This window comes from Drosophila nasuta, chromosome 2L (assembly GCF_023558535.2).
Source record: "Drosophila nasuta strain 15112-1781.00 chromosome 2L, ASM2355853v1, whole genome shotgun sequence".
Classification (NCBI taxonomy): Eukaryota; Metazoa; Arthropoda; class Insecta; order Diptera; family Drosophilidae; genus Drosophila; species Drosophila nasuta.
In genome coordinates this window covers 27,992,490-28,004,746 of record NC_083455.1, presented here as the reverse complement: position 1 = coordinate 28,004,746, position 12,257 = coordinate 27,992,490, and the positions used below count along the sequence as shown (strand labels likewise).

General features: G+C 44.3%; 1 protein-coding gene and 1 long non-coding RNA gene across 2 annotated transcripts in view; both read right to left on the bottom strand.

Annotated features, from left to right (window-relative positions):
- Nucleotides 1-12,257, bottom strand: part of LOC132785638 (uncharacterized) — a 48,002-nt gene that overhangs the window by 29,650 nt on the left and 6,095 nt on the right. The window contains exon 2 of the long non-coding RNA XR_009632341.1: nt 1,471-1,528. This is a non-coding gene — a long non-coding RNA (uncharacterized LOC132785638). The remainder of the gene's footprint in view (nt 1-1,470; nt 1,529-12,257) is intronic.
- On the bottom strand, nt 2,020-4,663 carry LOC132798728 (uncharacterized). Its single transcript, XM_060810687.1, has one exon. The coding sequence runs from the start codon at nt 4,361-4,363 to the stop codon at nt 3,986-3,988; it is 378 nt and encodes a 125-aa protein (XP_060666670.1). The 5' UTR covers nt 4,364-4,663; the 3' UTR covers nt 2,020-3,985.

The following is a 12,257-nucleotide window of genomic DNA, read 5'->3' as shown; positions in this document are numbered from 1 at the left end:
CAGCTCCAGTTGCAATTGCAATTGCAGTTGCAGTCAGAGTTGAACCTCATTGAGGCATTCCGCAGAGTTGAACATGCAACAGCAACATCAGCAACAGCAGCAACAGCAACATCAGCAATGGCCATGACAATGACAGCGTCTGGTTCGAAGGAGCATTGCCAATATTTATTGACATTTACCTTTGGCCGGGCAAAAAGTGCCCTCAGGATGGTGCAACATCGACAAGCGAACAGACAGCGATACAGAAGAAGGAGAGTCCAGGGCCACAGCCAAGCTGTTGCTGACGAGAAGAGAAGCGAAGCGAGGCAAAGAGGGAAAGAGCTGTTCAACTGTCAGTTATCATTCACTCAACGAACACAAAATGACAAAAATTGCAAACTGAACAAGAATTCAATGCTATGTTGCTGTGGCTGCTTCTGTTGCTGCTGCTGCTGCTGTTGCTGCTTCTGTTGCAGATGCAAATGTTGCTGCTGAGTTACGAGCAGCGCTTTCGCTTAGAACGAGCTGAAAGTGGACAATGGAGTGAACACAGGATGCTGTCGTCTCAAGGTCTATTCCATAACTCAGCCATTGGTTGTTGCCAGTTGCGAGTTGCCAGTTGACATTGCCCCGTTTTCACTCGCAATTAAAACGCTAGCAACAACTGTTGCAACTGAAACTGCAATCGATAGCTGCAAATCTCTCTCCCTCTCTCTCTTTCTAACAGTTGCCACAAATTTGAAATGAAATATTTTCGATTCTGCTGTCAACGCGAGTTCTGTTGACAACACATTAGCAACTGTTGCCGCCACGCAGCAGCCAGCAACCAGCAACTACGACTACGGCAGCAACATGTTGTTGCCACTGGACGCGGCGACATCGGACGCATGCGCATGCGCCGCACGATTTGCAATTTGCAACTAATTGAACGCGTGCGCAGGCGCAGTTTGTACCTCGCTCTGCTCTGGCTCTCTCACGCTTCCTCCTCCTCCTCCTCCTTCTCCCTTTCTACGTATGCCACTTGCCACATGCAGCAAGCGCCGTTTGGCAGTTAGAAAAGTACCAGGCGACAAATGGAGAACGACATACGTAAAAACGATACGAGTGCACAGCAAACACACAAAAACAAATAGAAATACGAGTACTCAGATAGAGATAGAGACAGAGAGAGAGAGAGAGAGAGAGACTCTGCGACACGCGCGCAACTCGAAACTAGACGCGAATTAGTTTTGAATTGAATGAATTTGGACAGGCTCTCTCCGTGGAGCCTCCGCTCCAGAAAACTCGCATACGTGCCTCAATGCAACACGTTAAGCCAAGTCGAACACAAACCCAACACCAACAACTGCAGACCAACCAGTTTCCCCATTGGCGACAACTACAAATAATAATAAACACCAACCACTGACACTTTAAGTGTGGATCAATAAGAAATTTGGTCGCAAATTGCAAAGAATTGTTAAAGCTAAGAATAAATGTTGAAAATCTAACCTCTTAAACGGTGGAAAGTCGATGTTGTTTTCGTAGATAAGTGAATAAAGTTGATGATCTGTAAATAAAAGTGAATTATGATTAATGATAATGAGAATTGACATTTAAGGAAAACAATCAATTAGTATAAAAGAAATATAACAATAAGTAACAAAGTCGAATCCGCTCGAACCCGATACCCATTTTGAATAAAAAAAAAGACAGTATGGTATTGATTTTTAAATATACTAAATTAATGTATCACGAAAATACTAAAGATATACAAAAATCTATAATTGGTATAGTACTACATTCAATATATACCATAAAATACAGAAATATGCCAGATTGTCAGCCAAACATTGTATACCAAAGGCTATATTTGGTATATTGATTTAGTACTATATTCAAAATATTATATACCATATAGTGCAAAATATACCGGATTATCAGTCAAATCCAAATCTTAATTATAAGAACTAACATTTCAGGGAAAAAGTTTCCTATAATACTTCTGAAAGTCTTGAGTATTAAAGCCTTTTCGCTTTATTCCTCACCTCACAAATAATAATTCTCTGCATTCTTTTTCTCTCTCTCTAATTTACTGTCTTTCACAATTGTTCTCGATCTCTAGCTTGTCCATCTCTCTGATTGCTCCCCTCTCCCAAATTCTATTAAATTTATTTGCAATTATGGCGCAGCATAAAGTCCAAATCCAAGTTGCCTGCAGTGTCTGCAAACTGTCTTCGACTGCATGCACTTGGTTGCTGCCCTTGTGAGTAGCTTTTGTTATTGTCCGTGGCTCACTTTAGTGGGTGGCTGTGTGTGGAGGAGGGAGGCGGGGCAGTCGCCTTATTATTGCTGAGGCCAGGCCAAAAAAAAAACTAGAGAGAGCAACAACAGAAACAACAGCAATCTGCAATATGTTTATGCATTTCTTGTGGTCGCTTTGGCGGCATTGGCAACGACGACAATGGCTCTGGAATGTGGCTCCATTAAATTGTGAGCCTACTACACGATTTGCCAAAGCTTTTGTTGTTCTTCTTGTTGCTGTTATTGTTGTTGTTGTTGTCGTGGTGTTGTGGTTGCTACTGTTGTTGGTGTGATTGCTACTGTTGTTGGCGTTTTGTTTGTTGTCGCGGCACATTAGCAATTTAATTGATTTGTAGGCAACAATTTGTCAGCCACTTCAAGCCATGCCATGCCACCTGCCTCAGTACTCAGAGCTCAGTCCTCAGACCTCGATCTACGATCTCTCTGGGCTCGCTTGGCCTCCAGCAGCAGCAGTAGCCGCAACAACAACCAAAGCACAGCAGCAGGTTTGCTGCTGCTCGTTTGTCATAAAATATGCATAATACATCAGATCAGATCTCTCGCTGATCCCAGCCAGATACACATAGCTGAGCTGCAGTTGGGGGTGTTGTCGTCTCGCATGCTAAATCCAGCAGCAGCAGCAGCAACATGGCGTCGCAACAACACGACGAGCGAGACAGCAACAGGTGGCAACAACAGCAGCAGCCCTTTGGGTTTGCCTTGTTTGTTTTCCACATCGTTGGCTCCTCGTTCCGCTTCTTCTCTTTCTCCTTCCTCCTCCTCCTTTTTGCCTTTTGCTTCTGCTGTTGCCCTGTTGGTTATTAGCAACATTCAGCAGCTACACCCATTTAATTAGAGGCCTTCGCTTCACACACAGCTGTTGCCTGGCTGCTAGTTGCAGCCATTTTAAGAAGACAAGGGAGAAAGAGAAAAAGAATGAAAGAGAGCGAGGGAAAGAGACACAGAGATTGGAATGGGAATCCTTCTGCCATTGCCAACTTTCTATTTCGCCCAGTAAAGTTCAGACTCAATCGCCCAACTCAATGATTTATGCGCCATAGAAAGATCGTTGGCGACACCTGCGGCTATTGTCAGGGAAGGTGTTGGTTTCATGTGCAGCTCCCAGAAACAAGTATTGGAGTCCAAGTTGCCTTTCTTTTGGCTGCAGCGCGAATAACTTAATTAGGTTTTTCTGTCGAAATGCGGCACAATGCGGCAACTAATGCCGCTGCCACGCCCACTGGCCAGCAGACAATGCTTTGGCCAGCTGATGACCCACTCGAACAATGAGAGAGCCGCCTGCTTCACCTTCTTCATCTCACTTGGCCTGTTTAATGGAGTTCTGTATAAATTCACACTGTTGTTATACATTTCGCCCGATGAAATCCCAGGTCCAAGTCGAGTCCCAATTTGAAGCTTTCTTTGTAGCCCTGAAATGCGCCGAAGACAAATGGACACGCATTTGTCTTGGTCGGCTTAATGTGCGTCTGTCTCTCGAATCTTCACACAACTTCATTAGCCTGGCAAAGTTCCGGGAAGAAGCTGCTGCTGCTGCTTCTTCTTCCCTTCCATTTACAGTTAGCTCACGCAACGCCCACGCTTTGGAGTGCTTAAGGCGCCTGCTCACTTGGCACCATTTACTAGAGTCGAAACATTTGTTGCTTTCTTAATACTAATCTTAAAATAGGGATTCGGTGGGATGATGGCGACATAAGGCCTCTGATTATGTTTCAAGTGAAGGTGCAGCAGTTACTTCGCTCGCTTCAGCAACTGCTGCGGCACGCAGCTCTTGCAATTCCCGCTGATGCTTTAAAGTAACCTCCAAGAAGCTCAAATAGTCTGCATCCACTTCCTCCAACTCCACGTTTGATTCCTCCTCATTCGCCTCCTCCTCCTCTTCTGCGGAGCTCTCCTCTTGCATGCCACAGAAGTTGAGCACTTGCTGCTGGTGCCATTCCATTAAATCCTTGTAAGTGCTGCTCCAGATTCCGCCTAGCGGTTGTTGCCTCGGTGTTCTTGTCGCAGTTGTTGCCCTTTGCTTGCCTCGCTTGTGTTTTCGCTTGCGCTGCTTACGTCGTTTCTTCAGTCTGCCCATTTCCATAACTTGTTTTTTTTTTATTTAAATACGTTTCATGTGCTGCGCATTTTTGTTTACTAATTTATTGTGCTGCAATTTTGTTTATTGATATCGATAACAACCTTCTATCGATTGGATAAGTGGCCAGCTGTGTTCGCAACTCAGCTGTTCGCTGTGGCGTTGCCAGACAGTCAAAACGAGTTGGAACAACCAAGAGGTCGCAAAAAGTACACTGAAGCACAGATGGCGCTAGTAAGCAGCCGTTGAATTTGAAAATATTGTTGCAAATGAAAATATATGTATGTATGCACAAATTATTAAGGCTAAACTATAATTTATATAAGTATTTGATTAGTTGGAAGCAACAGATTTTCAATTTGTTGCAACTATCAACTAAAAAGTTGCCGTTGACATAAAATTAAATGTATGCAGAGTCATTTCATTTCAACTTGATAAAATTTATAGGGCGATGAGTAAATTGTAAATGAAAGATAATAAAAACGGTTAGTCTAATAAAAAACGTATACCCTTGAATCAAATAAATTAAAAATGAGTTAATTAAATAAAATTAACATGATTAACCCTGATGCAAACCCCTTTTGACGTGGTCAGTCCGTTAGTCGGCTGACTGACTTCAATTTGCAGAGCTCGTAAAGCCGAGGAGGCCTGAGTAAAGCCAAAGCCAAAGCGTGTTTGTTGTAGTGTTTTTCGTTTCCATTCAAAACTAAGATTTCAAAATGCACATTAAAATTCAGCGAGTGCTTAGGCAAGGGGTCGACGAGGAGAAGGAGTTGGGCTACGTTCGAGTTGGCCTGGCCTGAGTTGTGCTTGGATTAGGGCGGATCAATTTGCTTGTGGTGCGAATGCAAATTGGCCAGCGGTATGATTTAAATGAGGCTCAGCACAAGCGGCCAAACAAAGGCGCAAGCGGCCGGTCGATTGAGTATTGAGTGGACATCCTGCTGCGCACTCGCCAGCCGGAAGAACAATCGAGTCCGGTATCTGGTAGCTGGTGTCCTTCCTGTGTCCTTTTTGCGATGAACTTTGAACGAGCGCAGGTCGCGCACCACATAAAGGAAAATTAGGTTTACACCTACTTTTCCAATATGGTCATATAACAATTTAGAGATTTACAAGGGATCAACTTATGTGTGTCCCTCTCTCTCTTACTGTCTATATCTTTCTTTCTCTATATATTTGCAGGGCAAGGGCGTGGAAATGGGGCGCGTGGACATGACCGTAAAAAGCAATCCGCAATCCGCCTTTAGCTCAGCGCCTTCTCCACTCTGAGCACTCCACATGTGTTTACTTTGCCAACTCCTTGGAGTGAAGAGGAGAGGGGGAAGAGGGTGGTTGGAGAGCTTTTTCATTTTCGATGAAGTAATATGCGCTGATAATATGAAAAATATCCGCCGGCCAGGATTTGCACGCACTTATTCCCTTTTAATGGACTTGCCTTCACTACACTCCATTTTTTGGCAATCTTTGCATATTTATACCCGGTAGCAACAAAGTAAAAGGGCATTATATCTCACTTATGAGACGGAAAAAAAAATGTCAGTCAATATGATTAATATACAATCATTGCATAAATAATTAAACATGGAAATTACTCAAAAAAAACAGTTAGTTATTTCCTCTAAAATGCACAACGGGTATTTGATAGTGAAGTAGCATCTACTGCAGCTTTGTCACTTGTTTTTTTGCATATTTTTCGATTGAGATAATGCTGTTGCTCGACTCCCAGTCGCAGTCAGAGTCGGAGTCGGGCGCATATGATTATTCTCATATACCCGCGAGTGTAAAACTGGCGAAATGACAATTTGGCTTCGCTCAGGTCGCAAATTGATCTGGGCCGAGGATGAGCAGCAGGTATATATGAATAGAATATATAGTCTCGAGGATTATAATTCTTGAGCTGAGGATCAGCCGAAGCCTAGGGCGGACTAGCCACAAGAGAAAGGGTAGAGTGGTTGGGTTAGCAGTCGGGTTAGAGGTCGGGGAAAAGGGATATGGGAAAAGTAGGCAAGTTAGTAACTCTCATTACTTTAAATGGATTTCAATTAAGTTGCAAATTGATCTCAAAACAATTGAGTCCCGCCGAGGCGTTTGAGTGCCTCGGTTTGTGCTTTAGCCACGCTTCCTAAGCCCAACCCAAGAAGCAGCAACCGAGCAGCAGCTTGTCGCAAAACAAAAGGCACAAAAGGAGCTGCGGCTGCTGATCCAGTTTGTTCAGTTTTGGTGGTTGTAGTAGGCGGGCAACTGTTTGCTATTTTCATTCATCTCAATGTCCTCGTTCCGTCCTCCGTCGCTGTCTCATCTCCTTGTCATCTGCGGCTGTGTAAGCGATACCAGCGAACCAGCTGCCAATTGCTGGAGCAGCACTTGATGACTTTCCCCCCGGAGTTTTTGCTTTTGCCCCGCTGATGACTCGTCAGTTTCGCGGCCAAGTGGCTGCCATCAACTGTGCAGCTCTGGCGTTGACAGGATAACGAGATTTTCAAGTGGATGCGCGACGCCTTCCACTTCACACCCTTTAGCCAGCCAACTAGCAATCGAACTCGGACTTTAACTCTGATTCCGATTCCGATTCGGACTCAACTCAAGCTGCAGATGAAGTGTTTAGGATATGTTATGAGCAAGTCCATCGATGAGCTCTTAATAATCTCTGCCAGGCATTAACGATTTTTCTCGCAATTAGTTGCAGGAAATTGAAAAAATAAAAAAAGGCAGCGGCAGAGAAAAAAACGATTTTCCAAGGACTTAGGCACGCTTTGTCCGGCATTCAAAAGAGAAAAAAGGCAGCAGCAATCAAATGCGCATCAGCGATCACCACAAAGAGGAAAAGAGAGAGCGAGAGAGGCGTGTGAAGAAAAGAGCAGAGACGAAATGAGGCATCGAGGGAGCCTTGCCATGGATCTGTCTCTGTTTCGGTACAACGAGGCTTATCCCGGCTGAGCCTTGTTGCGATTTGTACGGTCAATTGAAAAGCGACCAGAGAAACGATCACTTTAATAATAGAGCAGGGTAGGGAGGAGTTCGGGAAAAGAGCAGGGGAATGCAATGCGGGAAAGCAGCAACGTTGGAATGCCAGGCTCAGGCAATTGTGTGGGCATTGTTTTTTATGGGCAAAATAGAACACGGGATAACAAGAAAACACCACGAACATAACGCGACAATAGAGAGGGAGAAAGAGGGAGAGGGAGAGAGGGACTCAGCCTCGACAATTGTGAAAACAAACACAAACCACACGCAGTGAGAACACCAGAGAAAAGCAGCAGCTAGAGCTCGAAAAGACTCTTGGCTCGGAGGAGCTGCCTGCTCCTTCTCCTCCGTATGTTCCTTTGGCATTTCTCGCTTCGGGAACTACTTTCTCTCCCTCTCCATTGGCAATCCTTTCGTTTGTCTATTTTGTCGTCGTTCTTCGCTGTTTGTTTGTTTGCCAATTTGCGCCCAAAAAAATAAAGCAAGAAAGAGAAGCAAACTCTATTTGGCTGTGGCGGCTGCTGCCTTTGTCAAAGGTGCGGCATGTGGCATGTGCAACACTCGCAATTCTGCCTCTCTGATTGTGCGATTTGTCAAGAAAGAGTTAAGGCAAATAGAAGGCAACTCAGGACACAAACTCGTCCCTGGCAAACTCAACTCAACTCGACTCGACTAATTAATTGAGTTGAAGTAATTCACTGCTTGAATTTCCACTCCTGAATTATGATTTATTCACGTCTTCGGCTTGCCAAAAATTTCTGTCCAAATATTTACCTCCCCAAAGGGCACATAATTTAAATTTATAATTAAGCATTAAATAAACAAATCAAAAATTATGACAGGAGAGACAATGAACCCCACGGAAGTCCAAACAATTACTTTTCATAATTGTTAATAATTGAAAAGGTTTCCCAAGACACGCCCAAAGATTAGATTAAAGGAGGCCAACTTGTAGAAGACATAATAATAAACATAGTTGAGTAGTTAAAAGAAATATTTCGATTCTTTCTCTTGTGCCAAAAGGAAAATTATAAATAATAAGAAGCCTTCCGATAATTCATTTGCATTTATATTGCATCAATAAAAATAAATAAAATAATTATATTGTTTCTGTTATTATCCCTTAAAGGTTCAAAATAATAATGGATCAATTGAGAAAGTAAATCAAAAATATTAGCAGGAAGATTGAAATGAGAATGAGATGACTTCAAGGCCAATTCTTAAACAAAAACTAGAAGTTTTATGAATTTAGGAAAGATATAATAAATAGATTAGAGAATTATAAACGAAACAAGTCCCTCTTCTCCATAGCAAAGACGAAACATAACTCTAATTAAAAATCAAATTAAATAACACGTTTGAATCGATTATATTGCTCTCAAACCTCAATCTGAACGAACTGTCCTCAATTTGTATGTAAAAAATTGACCCAGAGGTAAACAAAGTGTGGACTTGTTTGCTCTCGCGTTGAGAGAAAAACCGAAGAGGCAGCTGTTGTCACTCTCCCAGTTTCTAGTTCTCAATTCTCGCTCCCAATTCAGAGTTGTTGTCGTTGTTGTTGTTGCTGCTGCTGTTGCTTTGTTGATCGGCAAACACGCTGAGGCTGTTGTTAATTGCTGGCAACCATTTTGGCTTGATCACGCCCCGCTTCATTCATCCCGCTTTCGCATTATTCGTATCTCAATTTTCATCCCGAATCCAGTTTTGAGTTTTCATTTCACGTTGGCCGCACGTTTGGTTTTATTGCACCTTTTGTTGTTGTTTCGCTCTCTCTCGCACTCACGTACTTCGAATCAGTTTATCCCTGCAGGCAGCAGTTGCTGCTGTCTCTCTCTTTCCCAATCATCGTCCTGGTCTTCATCCTCGTCATCAGTGGCGCATGCGTAATCATGGCAATTTGCACGCTTACGCATATCGCAAGATTACCCTGATCCGGATACTGATCCCTGCCCTGATCCCTTGATGCGACTGCCATTGCTATAGCTTCTCTTTCTGCGTCGCATCGCATCAAGCGATATTTGGATTAAACATTTAATTGACGACGATTCGAAAAACCGGTGTGACGGGATCGACATCGTCTCAGCTCCGTTCCAGGGGTTGCTCCTTGCCCGCTGCTGTCGCGGATTAGCTGGCAACGGGGCCACATTTGATTAACATATCAATGTCAGCAGCAGGCGAAGAGTTGGATGAAGACTTGGACTTGGACTTGGATTGTCATCTGCTGCTTCTGTTGTTGATTATTTTATTTTATTTGGATTTTGATTTTAATTTTGCGATTTCAATTCCTCAATTGGCGATTTGAACGCTTTTGGCTTCTGTTCGTCTGCGAAATTCGCTTAAATTTTTAACAAGACAAATACCCAAAGCCCACACACACTCCACACACACAAACACACACGCTCAGCTCTCCTCCCCCTTTGTGGTCTATGCTGAGCAAGCAATCAGAAAAAGAAACTTTTCTAATTTCGCACAACGGAAAACGGAAAATTGCCGTCGGCGCCATTATTGCGAGTGGAAAGCAAAGCAAAGCAAAGCGAAGGAAACAAATCGAATTCGAAATCAGAATAGCATCGAGAAAAGAAATGGCTGAAATCGAAATAAAAATCATGATGAGGAGGAACAGAAAGTGAAGAAGAAGTAGAATACTTGCCCCCATCTTGAGTTGAGTTGGAAAAGTAGAAAAACCTTTTATTCCGCAGTGTTTACACAGTCCTTTGCCAATTGAACTTTTTCCCGGCCAAGGATGCAGGACGCAGGACTCGCAGGATGCCAAATACACGAGTCAACTCTCTCGCACAATACTTAGTCGAGTTAATTTAATTTGTTATTTAAAATTCAATCTACGAACTAAAACAAAAAGCGAGTCGAAAGTTTTTGCACTCGCAAAACTCGCATAAAAAATCAAGTTAAAAATGCGAAAAAATCGTGGAAAAAAGAACCACAAACATAAAACAAAGTGGAGGCAAAGTGTAAAGGGATGCAAGTGGATGATGGATGAAGCACAACTTTGGAGCTTAACCAGCAAGGCAGCCATGCCAGCTTAAGTTGAGAATGTGAGTTTGTGGCGAGTGTCCCAATTCCCGTCGGTAGTGCTCTCTTTCTCTTTCTCCTACTCCTCGCTCTCGTCTCATGTTGCCATGTAAGAAGTTCAGAGCAAAAACAAATAACAGTTGTCGTCCTTAACCCCTTGTTCCCTTCTGTCGCTGACTATTAACGCTCCAATGGAGCTCAGTTGTTGTCGTTGGCTGGCTTGCTTAATTATTCAATAATTTCTAAAAGCATTGGCAACATTCGACAATAGAGTCGACAATGTCGCACATGTCGCCCAGCTCCAGATCCTTTCATCCTTTTACAGGCTGCGCGGCGTCCCCTCCTAATCAGTTGGATACATATCCAGCTGGCTCCCCCGTACGTTCCCCTCCTGTACAGTGTGACCGTATTCGTCGTGTCCCTGTTGCATTTATCATTAGTCGTAGCTTAGTTTCTGCTCTTGCTGCATTTGTTGCGAGGCCCGAGGGAAATTTAGGATTTGCACTTGGGCATGTTTGATGTGGAAACTTTAGATTAAAATATTTTCACAGTGTCACACATGTGCACAAACACACACACGCACATACATATAAATATATGCATTATGCTTTCTCTGTGCTCTCTCTCTCTCTCTCTCTCTCTCTCTCTCTCTCTCTCTCTCTCTCTCTCTCTCTCTGTTGCTCCTTCCTTCCTGTCTCGCTCCAATTAATCAGGAAATTGTCCAACACTTTTGCAGCTCTGTCTTTCTATATACGCCGCCTCCATCAGCCAGGAGTACATAAGAAGAAGCTGCCACCCAGTTCGATGAGGGGAAGAGCAGAAGGGGGTGTAGGATGAGGATGTGCTCGGCGTGCGCCGCTTCCGTCGTTCGACGCCCGAGCGAGGATTGAGCGCATAATGATGTTTATGTGTTGCCAAAAACATAAAAGCATTAATTTAGTCATTATCTTCTTAAGATGCGACGCAGCGCAGCGTCGTCGTCGTTGTCGCTGTTGTTGTTGCTGTTGTCACTTCTGCCGACTTCCAGCCAAACCCGCCTCACCCCCTTTGCCCAGCTGACAGCAGCAGCGCGAACTCCAACACATAATTTCCACATTACGAGCATCATCGGCAACATTTTTATGCCATTCGCTGTGAGTGCGAGCAGGACAGCAACTGCCCGTAGTGCTATCTCTGTCACGCGGGCCGCGGGGGCTGTCAGTGATGACTTTATCTGTATAAATAACTGTCAGGAGGGAAATGGAATAAAAAGAAATCCAGCAGAGCGAGAGAGAGAGAAAGAGAGAGCACAACACGCCCACGTCTCAGCAGGCAGCACGTAGTGTGGAGCAGGGCAGCGGGGCTCCAACAGACAGACAGATGAGTAAAAGTATCTGCGCCATCTTTGTGATAACGCTGAAGATGTCGCAGCAGCAGCAGCAGCAACAGCGACACAGACAACGACACCCAGAGGGCGTCCACCATGGCAGCCACCACCACCAACAACAAGAGTAGAACGACAGAGAGAGAGCACGTATGAGAGAGAGAAAGAGAGCAGGCAAGCAAGAGAGCGCGGGCAAGGGCGTGGACTCGACTAATCCAAGCTGCCAGCTGATTGGTCAGCTCACCAAAATGTCTGCCATGTGTGTGTGTGAGTGGAGAGAGTCTCTTTGCTTGTGTGTGTGTGTATGCGAGAGTCAGCGAACGTACGAAACATGCTTGGCAACTTGTCGTGTGTGCGTCGCTGTCGCTGCCGCCGCGCTGCTGCTGCTGATACTGCTGCTGACGTCGCCGCCTCCGTCATAGAACGACGGGCATTCACAACAGTTTCGCACCTCGAACGAACAAGAAGGGTTCAGTGAAGCAGTTTAAAACAGTTCAGCAGAGTTCAGCGTCTCGAGAGTTGGAATTCAGTTGGAATTCA